Source organism: Molothrus ater, chromosome 3, assembly GCF_012460135.2.
Source record: "Molothrus ater isolate BHLD 08-10-18 breed brown headed cowbird chromosome 3, BPBGC_Mater_1.1, whole genome shotgun sequence".
NCBI classification, from domain to species: domain Eukaryota; kingdom Metazoa; phylum Chordata; class Aves; order Passeriformes; family Icteridae; genus Molothrus; species Molothrus ater.
In genome coordinates, this window is record NC_050480.2 from 94,682,972 (window position 1) to 94,696,649 (window position 13,678).

Consider the following 13,678-nt stretch of genomic DNA (forward strand, 5'->3'; position numbering starts at 1 on the left):
CGCGCTTCTTGGAAGAGGAACTCACCCGAAGCCAGAGGCGGGAACGCCGTTGTTCGCGGGGCCGCGCTCGCCGTATTGCTGGTGCGGAGAGGGAGCAGTGGCCATGGACGCCGCGGGTGGCAGAGGGGCGCGGGCCAGGCGGGGGAGGCGTTCCACAGTTCCGCGGAGCCGGGGCACGGAGAAGGGTGCAGCCCGAAGCCCCTCGCGGGGCCGCGTCGCGGGTGAAGGCTCGAGCGCCATCGCGACCCTCCGAACACCGCGGACGGACGGAACCCCTGCCCGGGGCGGCCGCTCGGCGCGGCGAGCCCCCGCTGCCCGGGAGCCGCCAGCGGGCGGGGCGGCGGGCGGCGCAGAGGCGCCCCCCTCCTCACGGAGCAGGGCACCGGCCGCCAGAGTCCCCGCGGCCCCGGGGAGCGTCGCGGCGGTGCCCGACGGGGCGGTCGCTGCCGCCGGCCGTCGCCCCCCGCCGGCGGCAGACGCCTTGCGGCTCCGGGAGGTGCTGTCGCGGCTCAGCCTGCTCCGCGAAGACGTGTCCGAGGCTTCGACACTGGTGAATACGGTGGTTCCGCACCTGGTGCAGGCTATCCGCGACAAGGAGAGCTGCTTCAGCTCCATCGAGCGGCAGAGCGCCGGCAGCTACTACGAGCGCGTCAAGGTGGGTGCCGGGGCGGAGGCAGCGCTCGCTCGCCGGGCGGCGGCGGCAAGTGGCGGGCGGGAACACGGGCCAGCCGCGCGAGGGCCGCTCGGAGCTGGCCTCTCCCGCCCAGTCATGGCTCTGTGGATGTAACTACAGCTCTAAGGATAGCTCTGTGAAGTAATCACAATGCATTACAAAATGATCAGTAACCTGCTGAATGGTGCTACATGCAGTGAGTCAGAGACGCTACCTGAACGGTTCAGGCTGCAGCAAGCCCTGCCTCGCACAGCACGCAGGTGAGCTCGGTGTAACAACACAATCCGACAGTATAGCACTGCACGAGAAGCCGTGGGCCAGGTTTTAGTTCATAGTTTTTTCAAAAAGCAGGAGTTATGTATGGATGCAAATTGAAAGAAGAAAAATTTAGATTAGAAATAATTTTTTTACTGTGAGGGTGGTGGACAGTGGTATAGAGTGTCTGAGGAGATTGTGGATGCTCCAAACCTGGCAGTGTTGAAGGCCAGGTTGGATAAGGTCTTGAGCAACCTGGTCTAGAGGAAGGTATCCCTGCCTAGGGCAGGATGAGTCAGGACTAGCTTTATCTCTAAGGTCCATTCCAACCCCTTCACCTTCTGTGATTAACCAGTACCTTTCTTCTTTGTTCCCGTAGACTGAAACGAAGTCAAACATGGGGACACTTTTTTTTTTTCTGTTTAAAACTAGCTTCAGACCTAGCAGTGCATTTTTTTCTTCACATCCTAAGTGCAAGAGGATGTCTGAGCATATTTATACATTAATTATTCAGAACAGCTCAAGAATCTTAAACTATCTTAAAAATTAATAAGTTGGAGAGCTGGGAAGTGAGCTGCAAATTGCTATTTTCCACCCCAATGCACAGTAATCTTGCAATACCACAGAAATAAGGTCATATTTCACATCAGACACCAAGGTAGATGAAACCACAACTGGTATAAAAATCTCAGGAGAATAAAACCTAAGTTGCACATTGTCTGTTCTATTCTTATATTTGCAGATATCTGAACCAAATGAGTTTGACATCATGCTTGTAATGCCTGTTACAAGGATTCAGCTGGATGAGTCTGATGATACTGGAGCCTATTATTATGTATCATTCAAAAGGAGTCCAAAAGAAAAGGGTTGGTTGAAGTTCTTAGAGGAAGATGGAAAATTATCAGCCTTTAAAATGCTTCAAGCACTAAGAGAAATTATTAAACAAGAAGTAAAAAACATTAAAGGTGAGTACTGAGAGAACAAGCTTCATCAGGAAGTGGTAAAAACGCAGTTACATTGTGCATATGTGTTGCCCCAGTATTAAGAACACACATTTTCCTGCCAGTCTCTTTGTGCCAATGGAGCTGTAACCCCTCCTGTCCCCAGTATCTCAAGCTGGCTCTTGTGTTAATGATCAGAAATACACATAGGTAACTTGTTACATTATTAACTCCACTATGCATATTTTCTGTATGAAAATAATAAACATTAAGGGATGCATGCTTGCTATTTCCTACCTAAACCTATACATCTTGCATCTATCTGGAGTATACAAAGAGCCATTTGCTGAAGTAGTAGCAAAACAAGGAGCTTTCTTTTATACAGCACCTGTATTTTCTTTTATACAGTACCTAATATTTTTTATTGATCAGTACAGAAGCTGCATCCCAGTTATTTTTATAATGATTTTAAATATATATATATATATATATAATTATATTAAAATAACCCCAGTTAGGGTTACTTTTTCCCAAAACCTTCAGAAATATTGTGGCCAGACTGTGTGTTTTCAACAGGGAAGCAGTTACATGAAAAATATTATTATATTTTTAATTCTTAGACAGTAAATCAAGCAAACACAGTAGTGTTCCTGTTTCATAGAACTCTTCAATAGACCGTCCCAATCTTTCAACATGCTGTAGGATAAAGAACCATTGACTGAACCCAGGTATTTCTTTTGATTGCTTATGAGCTCTTTAGTAAAAACTGGAACATTCTTAAAAAAAAGTTTTCATCTTCCTAATCTATCTATCTAGCTATCTGTCCATCTAACATGAAATATCACTTTCTTTGTTACTAGGTATGCAAGTCACTGTGGCAAGGAAAAAGGCTGGAAGCCCTGCAATAACTCTTCAGATCAAAAAACCTCCATTAGAAATATCAGTGGACATCATCTTGACTTTGGAGGCTCAGCAGAGCTGGCCCCCCAGCACACAGACTGGCCTCAAAATTGAACCGTGGCTGGGAACAAAAAAGAGGAGGGATTTCAGATTTAGATCAATTTATTTAGTAGCCAAGCAAAACAAAAGAGAAAAAGTTCTAAGAGGTACCTCAAATATGGACAATAATAAGTTATGAAATGTCTTCTCTACAACTTGATCACTTACAAGTGCTATAGAAAGGGTATCCAGATCATGTTCAGTGTTCCATCTTCGAGACACCTCATCCTGGATATATCCAGCTCAGACAACTGAAATCCCTCTTTAAAGCAGCAGATTTGTGGTACTGCTTGTCCTCTACTGAAATGTAAATACAAGCCCACTCTGCCAGGCTGCACACTAACCATTACTAAGAGCATTATATTAAATCCACTCCAGCCAGACACACGGATACGAGCCTTCCCTTGTGCTAGTAGTGTGCTTAACAGCAGCTTGCACTCTCTTGTAAGGAAATTAGAAGAAAGTTGCTAAAAATGCAGGGAACTGCCCCATACATGAGATTGCATCCACAAATCAGATACTTCTGCAGGAAGCAAACTGTTTTCTATCAAGATACATTATTTCTCACTGAACTCTGGTATGGCTACAAGATTTTTTCTTCCAGACCGCTGTCACATTGAGCCTCCTTTAGCTTGCAGATTCTGACTTGTGCATTATGGTAACTGATCCTTTCAGCATAAGATTTTAAGCATTCTGGTACCATTTTAATTAGCATGTCCATGTTATCAAAGCCCAGTACAGAAGTACTGATTTATTTAGCAATTTCTTCCTGTGCAAATTAAATGCAAAGAGTAACTGAGCCAAACAGGCAAGGCAAACTGTAATTCATAAAAAGACAAAAGTGATTGTTGGTATTAGAAACAGGGCATTGTGCTATATTGGCAATTATTTTCAGAAGCATGAGCAGAAGAACAAAAAGAAATGCTTTAGAACAGTCATCTTACATGAGACAAGCTCACAAACCTATTACGTGCACAAAGAAAACACAATAACAGAAATTAAAAGGCTGTAGATTTCTATGAATAATGCAGTTCTCTAAATCATGTTCAGCAAATCCAGGGACATTCAGAACTAAGCCTAATTTTAAAGTTAATTCAAACATCCTTAGGAATTTAAAGCATCCAAACTGTTATGTCCTATATTAATTACATTCCAATTGTGTTTGTGAAGCAGCTGGAGAGTTAAGGAGGAACTAACTCTACTCACTGAATTAAGGGGTTTTTTTTAGTGGGTGCAAAAAAATTGTGGGTATTTAAGTCAATTACAAAACTGTTTTTTTTCTAGCTACGAAAGCTGATGCTTAGTGCTGTGCAAATATTTAACAGTCTTGTGCTTGACTTCAGGGAACACCTGGCGACTTTCCTTCTCACATATTGAAAAGGATATGATAAAGAACCATGGCAACTCAAAGACATGCTGTGAATCCAATGGACCAAAGTGTTGTAGGTTGGTATTTCACAGGACTATTTTACTTTAAGCCTGTGTGAGCTGGGCTAGCAGTAACACTGTTTCAGTTTAGCACTTAAGAATATGATCTAACAGTAATTACTCATAATAGGAAGCAAGAGTCTTTAAGGCATAGTTGTTCTACAGCAATACAACACTGCATGTTCTTGCTGAATGTCTGGCTTGTATTTACCTAATGAAAGGTGGAAACAATCACAGTGGTGCTTTAGACTTCAGACTTGCCTTAGAATGCAAAAATATGCGACTTGTTCAATTATCTTTCCCAAATTCAGTCCTGTTAAAAAAAAAAAGCTTTAAAAAGTGACTAACTCCACTTTCTGAGCAAAATTTCCCTTCATATCAAGGCAATTTCTAAAATTATGGTGAGAAAACTGCTGAATGAGATCAAGATGAATAAATGATTTTTCACTTCCATGAGAACTGTTTTCCAGATTTCTTCAACAAGGAAGAACAAAACCCACATGAGTCCTTAACAAGTAAACTAAGAAGTTGATTTGCCAATTACATCTCGTACTGAATCAAGAAAGCAACAAGAGTATTAATGCATAATTGTGTTTAAATATCTGATCTACATATTTAGAACTATGGAGAAGATACCTAATATATATGTATATTTTTTTTAACAGGAAAGGTTGTCTTAAGCTGCTGAAGTTTCTTCTAGAGCAACTTAAAAGGAAACATCCAAAAGAATTGGAAAAATTCTGTTCCTATCATGTCAAAACTGCTTTTCTCCACTCCTGTGTCATGTGGCCAAATGACACAGACTGGCACTTGGGAAACTTGGATCATTCCTTTCAGCAATGTCTGGAATTTTTTGTGGATTGCCTGCAAAAGTCTCAGCTGACTCACTTTTTTATTCCCCAATACAACTTGCTCAGCCAAGAAGATAAGGCAAGACATCATTTCCTTTCAAGAAAAATAAGCTACGAATTGAACAATGGATTCCCAGTATTTCATGAGAGTTATTAAGAGCACTGTTCACAACAGATATCTAATCATTTTGACTTTACATATTTGAAACAAAAAACTCTGCAATATAAATGAGTCTTCAGTAGTCTGTACTACAAAACCCAAACCAAAATAAAATGAAGACCGCTAAGAGAAAAATCTATACTTCAGTCACACTGCTTAGCCATAACCCTCAAAAGAAATGTTTTAAGTAATATTTACCTTGCCTATCCAAATGTAGATGTCACCTGCAAAATATCTTCAAGGTATATGAAGAACATAGATAAGAATTTGCAATAGATAATTTCCCACATGTAATTTCTGTGTTTCCAAATACAAAGGCATAAAGGAAAGACTGCATAAAGAAAAAACTGACAATTTTATTTAAAATTAAGATCCACTGCAGAATATCCAAACTACACTCCTACTTTCAAAAGAAAAAAAAAAGTCCCTGGAGTTACTTTGACATTAACCAGAACAACTTCTCGATTACCTGGGTGGATATGAAAATCTTTTGCAGAAGACAATCACCAGCAATAGCTACCAGAGAGAGAATATTTTACCTGAGTAATATGAAGTTCCTGAAGTAACTTATCCTTTCTAAGTCTTCAGAATTACTTTAGAAATCAGTCTTTTCATTGGGCTTTGGATGGGAAACAATCATTACCTAATATGCTGCAACAGAGTAGATGGTTTTCTGCCAAAGAACATTTATTTATATGATGAATCATGTAGAAAGAAATGCATCTTTCAACCTGTATCAAAGAGGAAGACTCTTGATATAAAAGGTTTCCAAAACCAAAATGCAGCATGAGCTGGACACTCCTGAAATTGAAATTCATATCAATTTTTCTTATATTGAAGAAATGTGTGTTAGGAAAAAAAAATATAATAATTCCTATTACTAAAATCACTGCAGGTGAGAAGTACACAGCATTTGAGAACTGCTGTGCTGCAAATAAATACATCTTTTGCTTCTACTTATAGAAGCCATGGGAAGTCCATATTTTTCACCTACTTTTTGAAGGCAAAATAACCTACTGGATTGAATAATGCCCAGATTTACCTCAATTATGAGCAAATTAAGAGGAAAGAATATTTACAGAGTAATTTTACTAAAATATTCTCATTTTACTGAATTTTGTTTATTAGTTTTTATTTAATCATACGACACATAAATAAACACAAGTTCAGACCAAGCATCAAATGAAGGAATAACTCCTTCCCATATAAATTTCAAAGAGTAGAAAACATGCCCCATTATCACAGGGAATCTGTGTGACAGAACCTGACATCCAAATGTAAATTGTAAATCAATTTTATCTGGAAGAAATAAAAGCTGACCTTCAAATGTATTCTTTTTTCCATGACTTTGTTAACATTGCTCTAGTAAATTCTGGTTTCATTTCTTAAGCTAGAATACTACATCCACAAAAACCAAAAGTGGGTTTTCTTCCCCAGTTAGCCACAAACAAGTACTTCCTGTCATGCTCTCCTCCATTATAAGAAAATGCAGACCTCTCTCAAAAAATCTTGAGACACAAGTCTTAACAAAAATTACTACCAATGTTAAATTTTAAAACAAGAATAAAGAAAACTTGCTTTAGCAAACAAAAGGAACAGCAAACAGAGCAGTTTTCATTATCCTGAGAAATCTTCCTGCATTCCAGCAACATATCAAGGCAAAGGTACAGCATTTTGAAACTACATTGACAAACATTGTTTACAATGAATAATCTGGTTCTCTGAATATAAAAGAAAAAATTCTTTTACATTCTTATATAGCAATACTGCATATAACTAAAAAAACCCCAAACCAACCAACAAAGCCACAATATTTGTTTTTAACCAGTAGATAATGGCTTTAGAAGTTTCATACATCACACAAGAAAAAATTATGTGAAAATAATGTCCAAGTGCAAAACCAGATTTATTCCTATATAAAGTTACTCCAGTTTTCTAAGACGCTTTTGAGAAGTTTAAATAGCACAGGTACAGAAAACAATCGAACACAAAATGAAACTAATAAATTCAAGCTCATGGAAGCTAACACTAATTAAAATCACTTTCTCTGTTTCAGTAGTTTCAAGGGACTACACTTATTTTGAGGCTTTCTCCAAGGTCTTTGTATATCCTTTTCATTTTCTTTTCTCATTTGTGATTGTTTGTATCTTTCTGCCATTGCAATAAGCTCATCAGGAACTACCTATTAAGAAAGCAGGCAAAGAAACAAGGTGAATTTTAAATAAATCCAAACTTTTTGACTGCTTTATGAAAATGCTATTGATTTGTGTGCTCCCAAACTTGATTTCATTATTTATCTGGCTCCTGTCACTTGGCAGATTATTTTCTGTGAAAATGCAGAGAGAAATCTTTTTACATATGATTGTACTGAAATACACTGAAAAATAATCATCATAGTGTCTCTGGATTTTCAATAATATATCTTGTATTGTGGCTTGTATCACCATATCTGATGGCAACATATAACCAGCTAATTACAATATTATAGTTCAAACAGAAACGTATCTTTTAGTTATAAGGAACAGCTGGTAAAAACATCCAGTGCCACTTAAAGGTGATATCATACTATATACATCTACTGAATGTTGATTTATATTAAATTCCTTATGGAAGTTTTAAGAGCCTCTGAAGAGAAACTTTGTGACTTAAAGAAAGTGTTGTCATAGGAATGGTTCTCACATGCTTAGAACAAAGCAAAAAGACAAGGAAAGAGGGGCAGGAGAAAATGGTCAGATCTCCCACCACTGGGAGGTTGTAAGAGCACCTTACCAAGATCCACAGGAATTTCTGGCATGTTTGTAATTATGTGGAAAAGGTGAACAGTATCATCAAAACACTCTCACCTCAGAGTTCTTAACAACTGAGGCCAGATGTGAAGAATTACAGACAAATTTATTAGTTGAGTGACAGTGATGGAAAAAAAAAAACCAGATACCATTCTTTTGCTCACAGAACAAAGGCAGTATCCAACAAGACTTCTTAAACAGGCTGGGCAAAATGCTGACATTAATGCAATGGTTTACTGCCAAAAGCAGAGTGTGCAACTGTACTGTCAAGAGGTCTTGGATCACTGATCTGTCCAAGCCAGCCCACTTCAGCAATCTGCGATGGCACATGGCTGTCAGGGGAAGTCACCCCTCCAGAATCAGTTTCCTGATCAGAGCAAAGGGCTCTCTGTGAATGTGCTATTAATATGATTGCTCTGTGTCATTTGTGTCTGCCAGTGGCAGACAGTGCAAACAGTGCAAACAGCAGAGTACAAACAAATGTAAATATCTTAAAGTCTCCCTAAATGTGCCTGGGCTTGGCAATGCTTGAACAGGTGGAGAACGCAGCCAGGACAAAAGGTCTGGTGGAGCAGGAAGTCACATTCCTCTAGTTTCCATTTCTTTTGTCAGGCTTTATAATTGAGCAATGCTTGCTATTTGCTATCAGCAACTTTTTCTTGAGCTGGCATGAGGGACAGCTCACTAGTATATGTTTTATGTGCTGAATTGCTCTTACTGGTAAGCAACTATCCTGGCAAAATATGACAACTCTGGAAGAGTCCATTCTGCCTAAGTTTCAAACATTATTTAAAAATAAAGTTAACGTATCTCTAGCTGAAAGGCACAACAGGCTTATCAATGGAGATAGAAGTAATGAGACAAAGTTATTTTTCAGTTGAAACATGGGATAATTTTCTTCCTCAGTATCAAATCCTCCCCTAGAGCTTGAAGCATAATTTATTCCAAACTAAAATTGCAACAATTTCTTGCAAGTTTTTGAGCAAGCACAAATCAAGAACAGGAAGAAGTGAGGATATCGAAACAAAAATCTCAGTGAGGTAATATCCAGCATCTAGTGGCTTGTTGAAATTTTGTATGAAAAATCTGTCTATCTGCTAAACATATAAGCTAGGTGAGGCTCATTCAAGTGAGAAAAGGATAAAGATGCCATGATTTACATGGAATGCTTTTCTTGGTATCACAGAGATTACTGTTTTTCCATTAAATCTGTCCATGCTTGTTAATAAGCATTTATATATAAAAGATTCCTTCAGCATGAAATAGACACCTTTTTGTTGTACTTGTTTTTCTTTATATATCTGTAGATTCAAAATCACAGAGAACGTTTTGCTAACAAAAGCAACTAACTTGTTTTGAAATCAAAGTATTCTGAGCCTTCAGTTTTCTCTTACTGTTACATAATGCTTTAAGACTGAAACAATGGTATTTTCATTTGTCATGAGAAAAAACCCCAACACTTTGTCTGTAGGGATACTTCCTTTCTATCAGACATAACTAAGTTTGAGAATAATGTTATGACTAACAGTAACTTCTGAAAGCAAGGATTCAGAGTTCCTCTTTTCTCCTCTGAAAGACTTGATCCCAGTTGAACTATCACACTTTACAAAAACCACAACCAGTTTGGGAACTTTGCAGCCTGCAGCTGGAGACAAGACTTGAAAGGTAATTGTTAACTCAGAATAAAAAACTCAAGGCACCTCTAAAGTAGCTTCACAGCATCATTACTGGTTTCACCTCTTGCATTTTCTGAATAAAAACAAAGCAAAAAACCCCCACCCCAACAAAAAACTTCAAATCTGCAACTTTAAGGAATTATTAGGTGACTACTCTTCTACACCTTTTTTGTCTACTTTCCCCCCTCAAAAGCAGCTTACTAGGCTTGCAATAAAGCAACATAGTATCCTTCAAAGAAGAGCTACAAAACAGAAGATTGAGGTGAAGTTCTAACCCAGGGTTTAAAGTCTAAGTGTCTATAGTAAAAACCACAGATTCTAGATAAAATCCATTTAGTATGTATTCAAAGTCCCTCCAAAAAAGCAACCAAGCAAACACGGTAACCCAAACAAACAAAACTTCAGCTCAAGTCAGGACTTGACCTGGGGGTTTACTATAAATCAGGCAAAATGTTCTTTGTTACAGCAAAAAACAGTAACACAATTATCTGTTTTCTCAGATATGGTATCAAGAAAAAATATGCTTCTTTAAAGAAAGAGATCACATTCCAGTTCCACTTCACATACTATTTACAAGCATCAGTAATAAAGCTTGGAAAAGTATGTGCAGGCGTCACAACTGTCAGATAGAATAAACAGATAAGACAGTTGAGCTTCTTCTGATACAAGTATTGTTAATATTTAGACCGTTAAACAAGAAATCGGTACATGCATCCAAAAGTGAAATACAAATGCATTAAAATTTTATGAAATAAAATAAACCCTATTATTTCTCTGCAGACCTCAATGTGTATGTCTGTTACTTTTTCTTTAGACATAGAAGGCTTTGGTTAAAGTTCACAGTTCCTTCCTGGGACTCATCTGTAAAGTAAAATACAGCTAAGGCTATCTAGGAAAAGACAGACTAAAATACCCATTTTCTTTCCCTGAGACACCAAAAACACTCACCAAGAAGAGTCTAAATCATCTCAGACCTTCATGACATGCTTCAGGTGCTAACCCAGAACCAATATAAATCTTACCAGTAATGTATGCTTACTTGGTTTGCTCTTTCCAGAATGTCAATCAGCTCGGATGCAAACCTCCAATCATTGCTCGTCACAAGTGTTACTGCCTCCCCAGAGCGCCTAAACAAGGAAGGAAATGACTGCTGATCCTCCAAACAACTCTGGCCAGGCTTTTACTACTGACCTAGGCAGTAATGAACTGCACCACCAGGCAATATTACTGAGGTGATAGAATAAAAGTGGCTTGAGCATTAACCCTGCACACACTTTTCATAAAAATCAATACAGCAATTCACCTAAAATGGAGCAAATGCACAACTAATTTAGATTTTAGATAATAAACATAGCATAATGGCAACATATTAAAGTATCATGATTAAATGAGAAAAATCACACTTGTACTAGCCTGGGAAAGCAGCATCCAAAAGAGCTACCATTAAACTGCACCACCGCGATCGGCTGTGGATTTTGAACCTACAGAAGCTTCTGTGCAATGTGCAGTCTAGAAACTAAATAAATCAGCAGCTCATGAAGAGATAAATAAGGAAGTAACATTCCAGAATATCAATGCAAATTGTTTTTCTAATTCTTCCTCATATTTATACCAGCTTTTAAATACCCTTGATTCAATAACAGAAAAGCATAAAACTTGCTTGCCTTCAATTTAACAGTGAATTCATTTAAAGACATAAAGCAGTGTGTTTCTAGAACATACTTTGATAGACTGAAGTCTTGACTGCCCCACCCCACATCACCTGTAGCCTCTAGAATTTGACAAGAAAAACACCTATGTTGTGCATAAAACACAACAAAACACTGATAACACATGACTATTTTCTGCTAAACACTTACCCTGCTCTTCCAGTACGACCTACTCTGTGAACATATTCCTCAATGTTGCGAGGGAAATCAAAGTTGAAAACGTGAGTGATGTCGTGCACATCGAGGCCACGGGATGCCAAGTCAGTAGCCACCAATATCCGAACTTTGCCTACAGTAAGTATGACAGGAAGAGAACAGAATTTATGGAACAAACAGAAAACATACTCCAGTCTATTGGTTTTCTAGCTTATAATGCACTTAATATTCTTAACACAAAGTAAAAATATGCTCGTTGAATGTCACACTGAGTTAGCACCAAAAGCAAACTGGTAAGTAAGCACCCAAAATGTAATTTTGCTACTATTTGCATGTCACAAGTAGAACAGCAGAGTGCAGGAAAAGTAAGAAATATGCCTGGTTGATATAAAGAGTCTGGCCAAAGAACAAAAACTTCAACAACTATATTCTCAGCTGACACTCTTGTCACAGCATGAGTCTTTTATTAGCATGTGTTCACGTAACCCTGAATTGTGTTCACACAACCCTACTAGCATAATCTGGAGCAGGACTGTTTCACTGAAAACACCATCATCTGACATTTAAATTTACCATTCTGTAGACATACAATACCAATTTTTCCAGCAATGTCAAAAGTAAAATAAGCCTTACTTTAAATTATTAAACTCACAGCCATTCAAAATTTTGTTGAAGAGCAATCTCTTTGCTGGGTCTTTTTTTGTCAAACTACTAAAGCTTTCTTGAAAATTTTCTATAAAATTCAGAGCTCTTTAATATTTTAACTTCTATAGTACTAAAGAGACATGACACTTAGACAAGTTTTGAACAGAAAAAACATTAGAAGTCTGGCCTACACAAACCAGTATTTCAGTACAAACTCACCTTTCTTGAAGTCATCCAAAGCCTGTTCTCGATCACATTGTTCCCTGTTGCCATGAAGTGACTGTACTGGAATTCCTTGGATACCAAAGTCACTTGCCAAGTCATCAGCTCTAGGGTGAAATAAAGCAATGGCTCTTAAAACAGAAGGAAAAAAAGAAAGAAAATAGTGCAGCATCTAGATTTAAATCAAAAGGACAGTAATGTGACAGCAAAAGCTAAATGTGTGCTTAAGGACAAAATGTTGCCTAGGTCAGTTGATACTTATTATAAAACAGGAAAGCAAGTCTAATCCACATAGAAATGTCTACCTTTATTTATAATTTAGAGGAATACTAGATTATTTTTGTGTTGTTGACTCAAAAAGTTCAAGTATCATACAATGACCACCCCCACATTAATCAGGTCTTGCATGCACCAGAAGTGTATAAAAGTAAACAGTACATCACATTGATGTATCCCCATGAATCCAAACATCCCATCTGAGCTATGTGAAACTGAGACTTACCACCACCATTAATGATATTAAAAAAAAATACAAACTGCTAGTCAGTCTAAAGGAAGAAATAAATAAATAAAAATAATACTAATAGCAGCATATTGTGGAGAAGAGCTATTACACTTGATAGTTCTTATGTAAACTAAGAAACTATTCAGTATTTCTGTAGGAAAAAAACCCCAAACAGAGATGATACTGGGAAGTGATTACATACGTAAGCTTTTTGCCCACAAAAATGATGACCTTATCTTTTGGCTTCATAGACTTAATGAAGCTATGCATGAAAGCTCTCTTTTCTTCCTCGGGGATAACAATAACTTTTTGTTGTACTGTGCTTACTGCCTGTCAAACAGCAAAAAGGGATGTTAGGTGGAAACAGATTACAATAATATTTTTTTTTCTGTTAATTCCCATATTGCCGTGTTATAAAAGTAGTAATATATGATACCATAAAAACCTGTATTTTAATATGTATCAGTTTGGAGTTCAAACAATGCATATTTATTACTTCCTTGATGCTTTAGGAGAATAATAAAATTTACCTTTAAGCAGTTTGCCAAACCATTTATTTGCAGAGATTTAACGGGTAGTGATAAGTGAGGTGAAAGAAATATATTATTAGTGAAAAACACATTTAAGTTCTTTAATTTGCAAATATTTCATGTTACTGCAGAGCAAGTTGGA

General features: G+C 38.0%; 2 protein-coding genes across 2 annotated transcripts in view; one reads left to right on the plus strand and one right to left on the minus strand.

Moving 5' to 3' along the window:
* CGAS (cyclic GMP-AMP synthase) lies at positions 1 to 6,638 on the plus strand. Its single transcript, XM_036379291.1, has 5 exons — positions 1 to 655; positions 1,671 to 1,893; positions 2,730 to 2,975; positions 4,212 to 4,314; positions 4,962 to 6,638. The coding sequence occupies exons 1-5, from the start codon at positions 104 to 106 to the stop codon at positions 5,302 to 5,304; spliced, it is 1,467 nt and encodes a 488-aa protein (XP_036235184.1). The 5' UTR covers positions 1 to 103; the 3' UTR covers positions 5,305 to 6,638.
* DDX43 (DEAD-box helicase 43) overlaps positions 6,407 to 13,678 on the minus strand; it is a 22,112-nt gene continuing 14,840 nt past the window's right edge. The window contains exons 12-16 of the mRNA XM_054514461.1: positions 13,209 to 13,336; positions 12,499 to 12,608; positions 11,629 to 11,767; positions 10,809 to 10,896; positions 6,407 to 7,489 (exon numbers count right to left, since the gene is read on the minus strand). Coding sequence (XP_054370436.1) covers positions 7,346 to 7,489; positions 10,809 to 10,896; positions 11,629 to 11,767; positions 12,499 to 12,608; positions 13,209 to 13,336 — 609 coding nt within the window. The 3' untranslated portion in view covers positions 6,407 to 7,345. The remainder of the gene's footprint in view (positions 7,490 to 10,808; positions 10,897 to 11,628; positions 11,768 to 12,498; positions 12,609 to 13,208; positions 13,337 to 13,678) is intronic.

What these genes read in the sequence shown, in the direction of transcription:
- CGAS (XM_036379291.1), top strand. Translation starts at nt 104, where the DNA reads ATGGACGCCGCGGGTGGCAGAGGGGCGCGGGCCAGGCGGGGGAGGCGT. An exon ending in AGAAGTAAAAAACATTAAAG is followed by an intron (nt 1,894 to 2,729) that starts GTGAGTACTGAG and finishes CTTTGTTACTAG; the next exon opens with GTATGCAAGTCACTGTGGCA. An exon ending in AAGAGAAAAAGTTCTAAGAG is followed by an intron (nt 2,976 to 4,211) that starts GTACCTCAAATA and finishes GCTTGACTTCAG; the next exon opens with GGAACACCTGGCGACTTTCC.